Source organism: Simochromis diagramma, unplaced genomic scaffold (genome assembly GCF_900408965.1).
Source record: "Simochromis diagramma unplaced genomic scaffold, fSimDia1.1 OVJJ01000302.1, whole genome shotgun sequence".
Lineage (NCBI taxonomy): Eukaryota > Metazoa > Chordata > Actinopteri > Cichliformes > Cichlidae > Simochromis > Simochromis diagramma.
The window spans coordinates 7,117,813-7,132,161 of NW_024386792.1; the positions used below are offsets into that span (position 1 = coordinate 7,117,813).

Sequence of the window (14,349 nt, forward strand, 5' to 3'; positions counted from 1 at the left end):
CTAACTCATCTGAAGGCTAACATCATATATACACACCTAATTTTAGCATTTGTAATAGCTAAAATGTAATCATAAATAATTACTGAGTAGCACAACTGAGAACACATAATGTACTGGTGATTGCTGGCTAGTGAACAACAATGGCAGCAGCTAAGCCACATTGGAGTGTATGTGTACGTTGTATGTTTTCATACTCACCAGCTACCTTATTAGGCAGCCCTTTTCAGCTTCTCGTTAGGCACGTTGACATTGGTCAAGATGACCTGCCGAAGTTCAAACTGAGCATCAGAATGGGGAACCAAAAGTTAAATTTCTGGCTCGACTTCACCTACTTCAAAGCTGTGTGAAAAAGATCAATATTCTAACGAGGCTGAAGCTACAGCAACACTTTAATACTTTATGATGCATTTTTTAAGCTTCAACATCATCAGAATGGGGACAAAAAAGTGATTTAAGTGATTCTGAACGTGGCATGGTTGATGGTGTCAGACAGGCTGATCTCAGTATTTCAGAAACTGTTGATATACTGAAATTTCTCCACACAACCATCTCTAGGGGTTTACAGAGAATGGTCTGAAACAGAGAAAATGAGCGGCAGTTCTCTGCGTGAAGATGCCTTGTTGGAGGAGAATGACCCAACTGCTTTTAGCTGATAGGAAGGTAACAGTAGCTCAAATAACCCCTTGTTGCAACCAAGGTCTGCAGAAGAACATCTCTGAACACATAACCTTTTAAATCTTGAAGCAGCTACTGCAGCAGAAGACCACACCAGGTGCCACTCCTGTCAGCAAACATCAGAAAACTGAGGCTACAATTCACAGATTCACCAAAATCGAACAACAGATGAGTTAAAAAGCAGTTTTGATTTCTACTGTAAGATTTGGATCAGAATTTCTTGACACACGTTTGGCCTTTTAGTATCAGCTAAATATATTTTAAACCCCACAGCCTACCTGAGTGTTGTTGCTGACCATGTCCATCTCTTTATGACCACATTGTTCCCATCTTCTGATGGCTCTTCCAGCAAGATAACACACATTATCACAAAGCTCAGGTCATCTCAAACTGGTTTGCTGAACATGACAATGAGTTCACTGTACTCAAACGGCCTTCATAGTCAACAGAGCTCAATCCGAAAGAGTACCTGTGGAAGGTGGTGGGACAGGAACTTTACATCATGTATACAGCTGACAAATCTGCATCAACTGTGCGATGCTATCATGTTAATATGGACTAAAACCTCTGAGGACCTGAGCACCTTACTGATTCTGTGCCACAAAGAATTAAAGGAGCTGAAGGTCCAACCTGGTACGAGCAAAGTGTGACTAATGAAGTAACTGGGGAGTCATTTTCTTGACACAAGCCACAGCAGTGCTTTTCCTATTTTTTCTTTCCCACCCATAACAGGCTCACTTCTCTGCTAACATTATGACCTCAGTGAGCTCATAATCCCGGGGTTGTCGACCCCAGCATATGTTTTAATATTATTATTATTGCTTGAGTGTACCACGCCTTTAGTTTCAGTATATGAAAACCGTACGCAAATTAAACCTAAAAATATGTGATACCCACAACTGGAGACCAGTTGGAGGGTTACAGTGAAAAAAAGGTCCAACATATATTTTGTTTTAAACACAAGATGGAGGTAGTGAGTTGTCATTCACCCAGTCACACTGGAGTACAATTCCTCTGCAGCGCTACCATTAATTTTAGTCTGAGGTAAGTGCGGTATCAGTGTAACATATTATCCAGACAAAGTATACACAGAAATAGACAAAATAATACAAAGAACAACATTTATTCAGATGTATCTACATCTTATCACAATCCAGTCATTTACAAGAATCAGGAGTACACGTGAAAGAAAAGTGTGGTTATAATCGGGAGTATGTAGAAATCGCAAATATGGCACTAAGTGGTAGGTAAACAGATATCTGATACCATTTTGGCATTCTAACATTTTCTCAGTATAAGATTATACATGTGGTAGAAACCAGAAATACATTGATTAATATCATTTTGTCATCAGCTGCAGAGGAAAAGTTCACAGGTTCACATGTCCTTTACATTAAATGGCTTTTTTCACTCTGTTAAGAGAAAACTTTGTGTTATTGTTTAATATCACTGAATTTTTAATAAATGCTGATGACAGAGCTTGCGCGCTCTACTTTCAAGTACTCTGCATTTGTAGATTAAATAATTTATTTCTATGTTCAATTAAGTGCCAACAAGCAGTAAAAAAAAGTAAAAATCTAACAAATAAGGGTTTTCACGATTTCAACACACTGGCCACAACTAAAAATAAAGGCAAATTAATGAAGGTATGACAGAACACTAATGGACAAAAAGATTGTGTGCAAAGAAGGTGACTACACTAAAAAAGTCCCCAAACCCATTTTCAAGGTGACACTTATGAAGTACCAGGATGTTACATAAGCATATTATGGAAAGTGCCCCCTCCAGTGGCTGCTGCTTAACCAGATAACAGTCTGTCATGACAAAAAGCCGAACAGCTGAAATGAACTTCATTATCCTCTGTCCTCTGTGAAGATTAAAGTGCTTAAGGCTGAGTTTTGATTAGATGCCACATTGTTGGGTTTCTCTCAGTACATGTATTACATTATTTTGTCATTCTTTCCAAGAAAAGCAAGTTTACAAAGCCGAACACATCCATCACGTCTCTTCGTGAAACTACACGGTGACTACATCCCCCATAAGTCAAACTGCAATCTGTAACAGTGTCCACATCTAAAGTTCGTTCTCTTAAGTAGACTCCATCAAACATTCAACAAAGTGCTAACCAGCCGATTCAATCGAAATTACTATTTTACAAATACTTTAAAATACTTAACACAGTTAGAAGCCGATGTCCTATCAAGAGACAAAAGGCATGCAGTGCATTTCCAGAATCACTTTTATCTTCTTACACACCCTTTACATGCAGCTGTTAAAAAACTGCAGCTGTGAGACATATAAAACCACAGACCATATTCTAAATGAAGCACTACCTCAGAGAAACGCCGTCTCCGCTTGTTATCTGGGCAAAACACATTACCTTCCTGGCTTCTTCAACACAGCCTTTACTGTAACTGTAGCTTATACTGAAATATTATTTTCCATTGTTTTTGTGTGTATAGTAGTATATTTCAGAGGGGGGGTGCTTCATTTAAAATACAGTAACTCTAAAAATAATTCTAAATTTACTATTTACATATGAGCGAGACTCTTCATACTGCACATTTTAGGTGACTAAAGTACTTCCCTTCAACGCTGGCATCCGAGCCGCAGTCCTGTAAAAATTAAATAAAATAAAAAAATAAAAAACATCGGAGGAGATCGATAATTTATACTGCTATATTGATCTCAAAGCGCTTACCTTGTATATCTTTCTTGCCTTTGAAAACTCTCTGGAGGTCTTAGGTAAACAAACTGCACAAAAACAGGAAGCAGATTTATGAATCGGAACAATAAAACAACCAAGACAATAAAAAGCACAAGCAAAATAAGCTTTGTTTGCAACACTGAGAAGCAGAGGGTTAGTTAATACAAGATGCTTATTTTGTGAATTATGATCCCATATAGAATGAAATAAATAACCAAGATGGCGACAGGAAAACGCTGACTAAATAGTCAACCTTCAAAGCAGGACTTTGCAATGCAGCGGGTGATGGTGGTATTTAGAGGTTTGTGTGGGCTGCAGCACATTTTCAAGTTTCCAATTGGGTGGATGTTTTTTAAGTTTTAGAATAACTGGGGCAGCTTGTTTCCTTACATTACACTTGCCATTAGCACTAATGATGTAATACCGATGAGGCTGTTTGTGATTCTTTTTGTTTTTAAGTTCAAGATGTTTGCAACAATGTTTAATTTTTTCATCAGGGCGCCTTTCTAGCCTGACGGTGGTGCTTTGCAGAAAGTCCCTGAATAACCAAAGTTACTGACCTCTCCCATGCTCCCACACATCCTATCACTACACAATCAATTATACACCTCTAAGCATATATGGTTAAATATTTCCTACTACAAATGACAATAATAAAATCTAAACCCATCAGTTACCACAAAGCAACTCAGTATGTGACAATTCACACAGTTATCTCACTTGGAAGCAAAGATATCAACCTGCTGGTGTTAATACAGGGAAACTCAGGCAATTTCAAATTCAGGACTTCATTTGTGGACCTGGAATGTGTTTTCAAAACGTTGTTACATTTATTATTATATTACATGTTTATTTTATTCTGAACCATAATACACCCAAAGCCAACTCTACAGCCGCCAACTAATTTTTAACAACGAAATCATGCTTATAAGTTATTGACGTGACACACATAATGCATCATTTTAGATTAAAATAATTCATGACAGTAGGAGTTTATTCTGTTAAACCTTTTTTTAGTTCCAAAACATTTTCGGTAGATACTACAATATCTAGTAAAAACAGAGACGGAACGCTTTTGCCAGGCTTGCTGCACTTTGTGCGATTCATCTTTCCATATTTAGTTGTGACTAAATAAAATTTTGTTGCCGATACAAATTATCGTCACCACTGAGTTACGTATGTTGAACATGACACATAAAAGCAAAGATACGCTATGATCATTATAGTCAGGTGTAACTGTCATTTTAGAGAGGACTAAGAAAAATTGAAATGATACTAAACACAAGAATTATAGTATAGTTTAAAGAAAAATACTTTGTTGTGCTTTTTTTTAATTTTTAAGTGTTAATATAGTCCAAATTTATAAATACCAATAGTTGTAAAGCTTTTCAAATAATTAAAGCTTTTGTGCAACTGTCCAATAATTTGTATGTTCTTCCATGTCAGGGTGTTGCAACCATAATCGTGAGACTTTTATTATGAAGGTTTACATACAAAAGTAATAATAGTCAAAAGGATATTTCATAATACACAAGCAGCCCTGCCCATCGGGTCTTTATGGCTGTCTGAAGAGGTTTTTAATGCTCTCTTAAATATGGAGCCGCTAAATTTAACTCATGTAGGTTGATATGTTAAGTTAAATTACAAAATAAACCCCTACAAGCCGTGAACTGATTTACAAAAATTATGCACTCAGACACAAAATTTGACGCGTCACCCTGATGACCCTTGCTACCTACCAACTCTCTCTCACAGCCTCGATGTCGCTCACGAGATTTTGCGCTAAACAGATGCCAAAAATCTAAAAAAAAAGGAAAACAAATTGTTAGGTAATGGAAAAAAATTACAAAAGCTCAGATGTTTAGGACAAACTGATCCCCACCTGCAGTAATGCAATCCCAATAAATATGCCTGCCACCACTGTCAGGTTATCTTGAAGCCACTTCTCAAACTGTGGTACGCAGCCTTTGATATAGATGAATGACCTCTGGTCAGAGTCCTGTCAAAACAATTACAAGTCAAACCAATACTACAGCGTGATAGTCAAGTTCATCTGAAATATATTTGGTTTTATTTTGCTCCACGACACTTAACAACACAGTTATTTTTAATAGCACATGATTCCCCTTTTCATTTTGCGGTTTCACCTAAAGCCCTCCACAGCAAAATGCCTCTGATCCAGTGTTACGTAGTCGTTAACACACACTCGGCTGACTGTTTTCCTCCTCTGACTCTTGTTAAAACTGCTTCACTCTGGCTCACATTTAAAGTCAAGAAAACAAACAGAGCCTTTTTTCCTTACATTACGCTGGCCGTGCAGTAAGGCCAAAGCTAATGACAGGCGGGGGAGGGGATTTCAATTCCCATTGCATTGCTGCTGCATGAGTAATGCCACAAGGCCCAAAGTGTTGATGGAGAGCCAGCTGCTGTATTTTCACGAGTGAGGAGTTGAGAAACATACTGAAAGAGGAATATTGTGTCCAGGGTGGAGCAACTGACGACCTCATATAGCCATATAAACCTCCCTGAGGCAAAATAAGCCAGAACAATTCATGCTTTCTAGTCTTTTCTATTCCTTTTACTTTTTACATCAGGGTCTCAGTCTCGGTGATAAATTTAAGTTTCCGTTTGTAGCTCACCGGTTTTGCTCGGATGTCGTATCCACACTGAGTGTTAATGACGTCCTCCTGCGAAGAGAAGACACACATGCATTTTTAGATTAGCTAGAGATTCTAGACTGGCCTTTACAGTGAAAAACAATAAAACATGCATACACATTAAAAACTGTAAAACTAGATGATCATGAGTAAAACTCACCAATCCATGGTTATACAGTTACTGTGAAGATTTTTGCATATAAACCAAGGATTTGTTTATGTTTGCTTGCCTATTATATTCTACTTGTGAAGATTAAACGACTCCAAGTTTTGTGTGCAAGGATGCATCTGCCTTTCTGGTCAGGTTAACCTTTATAAGACTGTGTGGGACCACAGCTGCAGAAACTTGGGCTACAGTAACATTTAACTCCCAGAAGTCAAATTTTGTTCTCTTAGACTTCTGAAAACAACAAATAAAAACTTTAGTGGGCAGATCATTAAAATAAAATGTGTAAAACACCGCTGACAAAGGGCAATGTTTGAGAATAAAGTCTGGTGGAAATCTTTTCCTTAATGGTCAGCCAAAATGAAATGGCTTCACTGGATGTGGCGTCACAGACAGAGGGATTGCTTGGCAGAGGTTTCTGGTAAACCTTTGCCTTTTCCTTAGATCCATAGAGCAGAGGAAAATGTTTAAAAGAAGTCAAACTTCCAGCAGCATTTGTAGCAATGTAAAAAAACAAACACTAAAAGCATTTCAGCTTTTGGATGTCATTTTTATGGCATTTAAAGATGCTAACAAAACTAATTTTTAAATGTCACCTTTTATTTTAAATTAATACTTTTTGATGGAAAGCTAGCAGCAAAAAAAACAACAACTTTCAACTGACTTGAAACTGGCTGATAAAGACCTGACCTGAAATATAACCACAAAAGACACCTGCTGCACAACCCAACTAAACAATTAAAATGAAAAAAATGAAAATTTTTGATATGGTAGACACATTAAGAGCACACGGTGCTTTTGAAAAACAACTTTTTTAAATCCAAGTGTTTCCTTTTTTTTCCCTTATAGAGAATGACCTTGGTGGGACAGCGTGTCCTTGGATTGTCAAATAAAACCCTTCCTGAGTCTGTTTTTCTGAAGAAAAATGCTGTCACTGCTGCGCACAGTAAGCAGCAGTTAAGAGTATTTTTCTGCCAAAAAATGCCTCGGTCCAGAGTCCCACCCATCCGCTTTCAGACTCTGACTTGCAGTCAGGGCCTGACACGACTAAACACAGCGTCCTGAGCGTCCTGTTGGATGCAAGCCATCGTCGCTGATAGCGTCACTGCTTCTTCTGGAGAACATAGATAACAAGCTGTCTGTGACAAGAAAGCCCTTCAAAACTTTCCCTCAAGTCTTGTAGTTTCAGCATGTTAAAAATTATTTTAAACTCTAACAAAGGACACAAAAACACCAACAGCCACAACGTTATCTTGTGATAGAGAGACATACCGCTGGATCTTTGGTGCAGCAGGAAAAGGGCACTCCACATTTCTCACGACTCGGGTTTGAATCAGTACAGTTGAAGTAGATGTTCAAATTCCAGTCATCAGCCCCAAAAGCTCCACAACACTCCCACTGCAATAACATATAAAATACAAGGTAAAAATACTAGAAAGAAATCGGTGCCACAAATAAAGAAACGTTGCTTACATATTCCTGGGTGAAGTCGATCAGGTTCTGCAGATCAATGTCATCTCTGTAGGCCCGAATGTTGTTATTAATGAAAAAATTGAGCTGGTCCTTGATCCAGTCTTTGAAGACAAAGGCCAGGACTCCAGCAGTCAGCTCAAGAAAGAAAATGATGCCCAGGAACACGGAGAACTGAAAAACATGAGAATTTTCTGAATATAATAACTGTTATGAAAACAAGAAATATAAAGAATTATAGATTTCTGAGAAAGCCTTTAACAAACATACAAACTTGAGCAGGAAAGAGTTTTCCCGCAGCGCTCCAATGCAACCAGCAAACCCGAGAATGAACATCACACCACCCACGACAAGGAAGAGCCAGACAGGGTCAAAGCCCCCCAGGTCAGTGATGGATGAGATGTTGGACAGAACACCCTGGGAGCAAAGCACGTGAGGTCAAACTCAACTGAAAAACCACTGAAATATCATCACATTGCTAACATTCTTCCCAGGTAAAGTAATCATTTTGTAAGCATGTTTAAAAACCAAATTTCATAAAGTACAATCCAAACCAATGTAAGCAATTATTTAAAAGAATTTAATAATAAAATTGTCAATTGTTTTTGATTTTTGGGAACAAGCTAATTTACTCTTGCTCAGAGCGAGCAAATGTAAATATGTTTTAATTGACTTAGCTTATCATATATTAGCTACGGTTAGCTTCCTGGATCTGTACAAAGCTAACCAACCTAATTTGATTTTTCAATTTCTGCAGTGACGAAACAAACAAGCTCTAGCATGTAAACCAGTGAGCTATAGATATGCTATTAAAGTTGTGTCAGAAGTTGACATGCACCTATCATTAGCATGAATGCCATGGTAGTGTTGGTATTGTTTTCTTTGAACTGCTCTTTTACCAGGGTAGAATGATTGTATAGCAAAGTCTAGGCCTATTAACTTGGTAGTGATCATGACTGACCACAACTAGATCACAACTTTATCAGCATAAAAATGATTTGTTTGACAGCACTCACTGAATTCTTCAATACAACAGCGTAAAAATCGAAGGAATTCAAATTGGGTAGATCTCTTGAAGTCATTTCTAAACAACTTCACATTTCAAGACTATCAGTTCAAACAATTCTATGTAAGTATAAGTTATTTGAATGTGTCACCACATCCACCAGTTCCAGCTAAAGTCTGGTAGAAGATCCAAGCCGTCACACTCGGATGAACGGTAGTTGGTTAGGATGTTCAAAAATTAAGGTTCAAGCCTGCTATGGACTGGAAACTGCTGAAACACCAGCGTCACTGTCTCCAGTCAAGCGAGTGTTTCATCACAGAAAGAAGCCCCTGGTCCAAAATCAACACTTTCAAGCTCAATTGAAATTTGCAGCTTTTGACAAGTCAAAAGGGCAATGATCCAAATACACATCAAAAGTGGTTTTGGGATAGATAAAGCAGGCTAACATTAAGCTTCTGGAGTGGCCTTCCCAAAGCCTGACCTCAACCCTTTTGGGTATTTATGGACTAAGCTTAAAAGCCAGGTCCATGCCAGGAACTTTACCAATTCTGCCAAGGTGAATGATCAAATATTCAGGCAGAATTATGGCAGAAGCTTGTTGATGGCTACCAAGGTGCAACTAAGGGACATTTGACCAGATATTATAAATATGTATATATTTGAACCTGCATTTATACTTTTGACCCTGTGTGGATTAGAGAAAATCCAAATAAAATTTAAACCTGTGCCATTATTTTTTTCTGAAGATTAAAGGTACATACTGTACAATAATTCTGTGCTGGAAAAAGAACACATTCAAGCCCATGATGCTGTATGTAGATTTTCTTACCTCTAGATAGAGCCTGGCTAGCTGTTTGTTTTTGTCCAAAGGTAACAGTCTAATTTAACCCACACTTTTTACACCATACATTTGACATTATATTAATCTTAAAGTTAATCAACCCATTATAATAAGTTAGCAATTAACAAATAATTAAATAATATTAGTTGTAGTCATGTATGTAGGATGAGATAACAATCAAGATCTTCAAATGTACTTTGGTGAAAAAGTGCTCTCAGTAGATTGTCTGCTTTTTGCACTCTCAGTACACAATGAACAAATCTGTGAAATGCATCAGATCAATTCATAGCCCATTGTTCATGAGTCCCACAGGAAAGCACAGCATTCCTTTCTGATTCAGTAAAGCCATGGTGACCATTCCTTGCACACAGTCGAGTATAAACCACAACGATATGCCGGGTTTGTGGAATATTTGCAGATACCTGTAAGTAAAAAGCTTCACAGAAATAAGTCCTGCAACTTGTTATTACACATTAATATACGACTAACCTTTTCACTCCATGCCCACAAACCAATGGCAAGAAACGCTACTCCAAGGAACTGACAGAGGCAGAAAAGAGAGAAACAAGAGAGCAGGATTATTTTGCTGTGACTGCTACATGTAGTCATCACACAGACGCACACTGACAGAAACCACAGAGAGATTTTCCTGGCAGTGGTCCATTACTAAATATTTCTCATCCCAGTCTGCAGGATCAGCAGGAGGCTTCCACATTAGAAAGCATCTTTAAACAGCTTGACTGTACATAACTGTATGCCGCAGTGTAGAAGCAGTAATCGGGAATATTATTACTATGACAGTATTATGATTTAATATTTTATGGTAGTTTGTGTTTACAAGACTTTTTAAATCTTGTGCTAATTACTTTAATATGTTTTTAATAAACACCTTATTTAATTGTCACATTTCCATGCCTTTTGTTACTTTCACATTCACTTGCAATGAGTTTTGGTTTTCTATTTGAAATAACTTTTTTACATCCTACTCACCACAATGCACTTTAAAAAAAAAAGCATAGAGACAAACTCGGTAAAAAATATTTACTCTTCAGTGTCTACTGTGATACATCTTCACTGACAAACCATGACAAGAGAAACTTGAGAAAAACAGTATACTTTATAAGCCACTTCATTTGTGAGGATTTCAACAACAATTATTGTTGTTGGATATGTTTTTATCCAAGAACACCTTCACTAATAAAATTAAAACCCCACTAACTTACCAGGACTTTAAGAAGCACTAAAATAAAGATGAGAAATAATAGGTTTTTGAATAACTGATTTTAACTGAAGTCTTTTGTTGAATTAGACACATTTATTCACCAGATAGAAGCACTAAGGACTTTTTTTAGATTAAAGATAATGAACTTTACAGACCATCTCAAGTATTTGTTTGTGAGACAGCTGTTAAGGCAGGGGAACAGTTGTTTGTGACATAAGCAGCTGTTACCTGAATGACACAAAGCTCAAAGGGGCCGATTGCTGTACAGTTGGCTGAGAGCTTTTCCACAGCCCAAAGGCCTTTGTCTCTATCAGTCCCCGATACGTGAAGAACCACTGGGCACACCAATGCCATTCATGGCTTAAGTAGCATGTGCTGAATTTAGTGTATTTTTTTAGCTTCTTTGTTTTATTTAATTTTTTTATGTCAGTTAGCACAAGTCAAAATTTCTGATATAAATAGGTGAATAAAAAAAGATAGGGGCTTTGGCCGAAAGTCCCACACTCCCACACCACAATGACTTACCAGGACACTTGAACTGTTACTAATATCATCAGAGATGTTGTCAGCATCTGTGTTTTCCCCACAATAACAAGACAAAATCCCTGCTGTTAAAAAGGCCTTATATGGCCAACGGTGCCTATCAGTAGGACTGCTGCAATTTACTGTATCTGTATTTGTATTTGTATGTAGACAAAAGTAGATATGCCCATATTTAATCCATCCAAAGAACATGCCGTATATGATGCTGTGGAGCAAGCAGTTCATTTGTTGGCACCAAATATGATAATGAACAAATGTCTCAGGCAGCACCAGGCTCAGTGGTTAGCACTATGGCCTCAAGGCCAGACAATCCTGGGTTCAAACGCAGGTATGACCCTTCTGAGTGGCCAGTGCATGTTTTACAAAGGAGCTCCTGTTATCCAAAAAGGTTAATGCTGCATAGCTCTGCCGATACACCCTCAAATAAAATTCTTACTCTCAACGTTTTCTTGAGCGTCTTGGATCACTACATTATGTGAAGTTTTATTCTACTATTTCAACCAAACTCTTTATTGACTGACAGACGGTTAAAAAAATATGACAGAACAATCAATGACGAGCATAATGTCCCTGCTGTCTCTTATTCAAACCAGGCCACACTATTTCATACATCACTTATAAGTTAGGCATTGTTTTCTGCGACCAATCCTCTAAATCCTCTGATTATTCTACTTACTTTAATGCAAGTACCGGAGAGGCAGCCAATATCAAACAATTAACACTTGGACTCACTGACAGCGTTTTTGCTTTAAATGAGATAAAACAATGAATCGATCAAAACAGTCACTGTTTAAATCGATTAATCGCTGCGGTTCTACGAGAGCATCGCTCTGTTAATAACTTAACTAACCATTAGTAAAGCCTACCCCACCTTCCCTCATCAACAACCTGTGAAAAAAGCACCCATGCAGGTTATTGTTTCAAGCCAGGAAGTGGCGGCCCACGGTGACTGTGGGTTTAAAAGACGGAATGTTTGTTTTTTTTCCCCCTGCGGTTTCACTCATGCATAGAAAAGGTGACGGCTGTTTTCTCAACCTAAACATCACCACAAAAAAAAGAAGAAAAAAAGGCCTCAGCTGAAAGCTACGGTCATGTAAACACGCGATGATGCCGAGAGAGAGAGCTGTTCTCACTCTGATGGAGGACACACGAAAACAAAGCGGGCTGATGGGTGACAGGGAGCAAGTGCACAGGAGCAAAAGAGAAAGTGGAAGCGAATCGAAACCCAGGACAACATAGACACAACAACAAACACATACGCACACATAAATGCACCTCACAGCTGCTGATTGGGAACAAAGAGCGTGTCAGCGTGTTAAACTGACGATGGCAGGCCTGAAGTCGCAAACAGCAGACGGGGGACTTACCCAGAATATAATGTTGAATCCGAAAATGAAATACTTGATGCAGCAGCTCACTTCGTGAGCCTTGAAATGCTTTCCTGACATCATCTGGATGGATTTTGTTTTCCTTCGCCGCCTCTGCAACAAGCAGGAATCACATTTGCAGCTGTTCTGTGTTTGGCAGCCGGGATCCTCTGGAAACACCCTTTAATAATTTTTTTAAGGGCTCAACACATGCCGCCGTTTCTAGCGTCTAATTATTAACACCATCTTGATTTTGTGCGGATAAAAGTCGCAGATGAAGCCGTCGGGGAGCGTTCACAGTCCGTCGGCGTCCCTCTACAGATCTCAGCTTTTACCCTACGTAGATCCTCAGAGGTGTAACGCTGAAATAAACCACAGTGAAAGTCAACCAGATTAAAACCGACGGTCTCCTATCTGACCCGTAATCTAGACATGGCTGTTATTTGATTGCCATGTCTAGGAACCAATGATTTCTTTTAGTGATCTGAGAAGGCGGGACTTCCTCCATGAGAGGGTCTCTAGCCCCATTACAGTGGCAGATAGTACTGGTTACGAGGTAGTTAATCATTTATAGCGGAATTTATTACCCATTAACTAAATACGTGTATGATATACGACAGGAATACATAAGTAAACTTCATCACAACCATCAGGCTATTAGGCAATAATAAGGCTATAAGGCTTGAAATAGTAATTCAAGTTGAAGTGGAATAAATAATAATTCATTCATGCAGTTTTTTGAGGCTGCGGGGTATTAAATCAATCAATAAGTTAAAGACTAATAAACATGGACATCTTAGTTGATGTTAAATATTAAAATTAATATATTTTTGAGACAGAAACAGGATTGAGTTGCTTCACCAGACTTTATTACAGGTCATTTTGTAATGCGAACTTTATGCTTTTATTAACAAGAATTGAAATAGAAAGTATAAAGAGTATAATTACAAGTGTAGTTACAGAAAATATAAATTAAGTGTTTTCTTTAGTTACTTGAAGGTTTTTATTGAATATTTAAGATTTCATGTTTTTAACACATTACCTCACATTGTCTTTTCCAAAGACTTGTTTAGTCCTGATGAAGAAAGAACTCCAGAGAACACCGAAATAAAGCAGGCTGGATCTCATGTTTCACTCTTGTGTTTAAATGTCAGCAAAGAAAAACAAAATAAAGTTCCAGTTTAATGAGACACAAACTGCCTAGATGCGATGCTTCTTTATTGTTTATTTTCAAAACGCACTTAAATTTTCTACTTTCTTAGGCTTAATCTTTATAAGGTGGATGTGATGTTTACGCCTTTTGGAGGGTGTAACTGTCCCTTTTATTTACAGTGTTCTTTTGAACTTGTAATTTTGCTGTTTTAAACATCGGTACCTTCTTAGAAATTACATTTAACTTTACAGTAGATCAGCGTGGCATACTGTTAAAATACATTTGGCCTTTATTATAATGTACATGTGGATTAGGGCAAATATACATGTGAAAAAATAAGCATCCTCATGATTCAGTAGCTTGTACAACCACCTGCAGCAGCAATAAATGTGACTTCATCAGTCTCTCACAGCATTGTGGAGGAATTGTGTCCCACTCTTCTTTACAGCGTTGCTTCAGTTCATGGAAATTTGCAGGCATCGACTTGTGCACCACTCACTTAAGGTCCCACCTCACTGTTACAGTCAGCCTGAGGTCTGGGC

General features: G+C 38.0%; 1 protein-coding gene across 1 annotated transcript; it reads right to left on the minus strand.

The window, feature by feature from the left end:
- Window positions 1-1,779: 1,779 nt before the first annotated feature.
- Window positions 1,780-13,082, minus strand: LOC120728890 (tetraspanin-5). Its single transcript, XM_040024148.1, has 10 exons — window positions 12,655-13,082; window positions 10,012-10,062; window positions 7,946-8,092; window positions 7,679-7,849; window positions 7,478-7,603; window positions 6,022-6,069; window positions 5,265-5,381; window positions 5,122-5,183; window positions 3,377-3,429; window positions 1,780-3,290 (listed from the first exon to the last, which is right to left on the minus strand). The coding sequence occupies exons 1-9, from the start codon at window positions 12,736-12,738 to the stop codon at window positions 3,417-3,419; spliced, it is 819 nt and encodes a 272-aa protein (XP_039880082.1). The 5' UTR covers window positions 12,739-13,082; the 3' UTR covers window positions 1,780-3,290; window positions 3,377-3,416.
- Between the last annotated feature and the right edge of the window lie 1,267 nt (window positions 13,083-14,349).

Coding starts and splice junctions, on each gene's coding strand:
- LOC120728890 (XM_040024148.1), bottom strand. CDS start 12,738: ATGATGTCAGGAAAGCATTTCAAGGCTCACGAAGTGAGCTGCTGCATC. Junction 10,063..12,654: donor GATTCAACATTATATTCTGG/GTAAGTCCCCCG, acceptor TGCCTCTGTCAG/TTCCTTGGAGTAGCGTTTCT. Junction 8,093..10,011: donor TGTGGGCATGGAGTGAAAAG/GTTAGTCGTATA, acceptor CTTTGCTCCCAG/GGTGTTCTGTCCAACATCTC.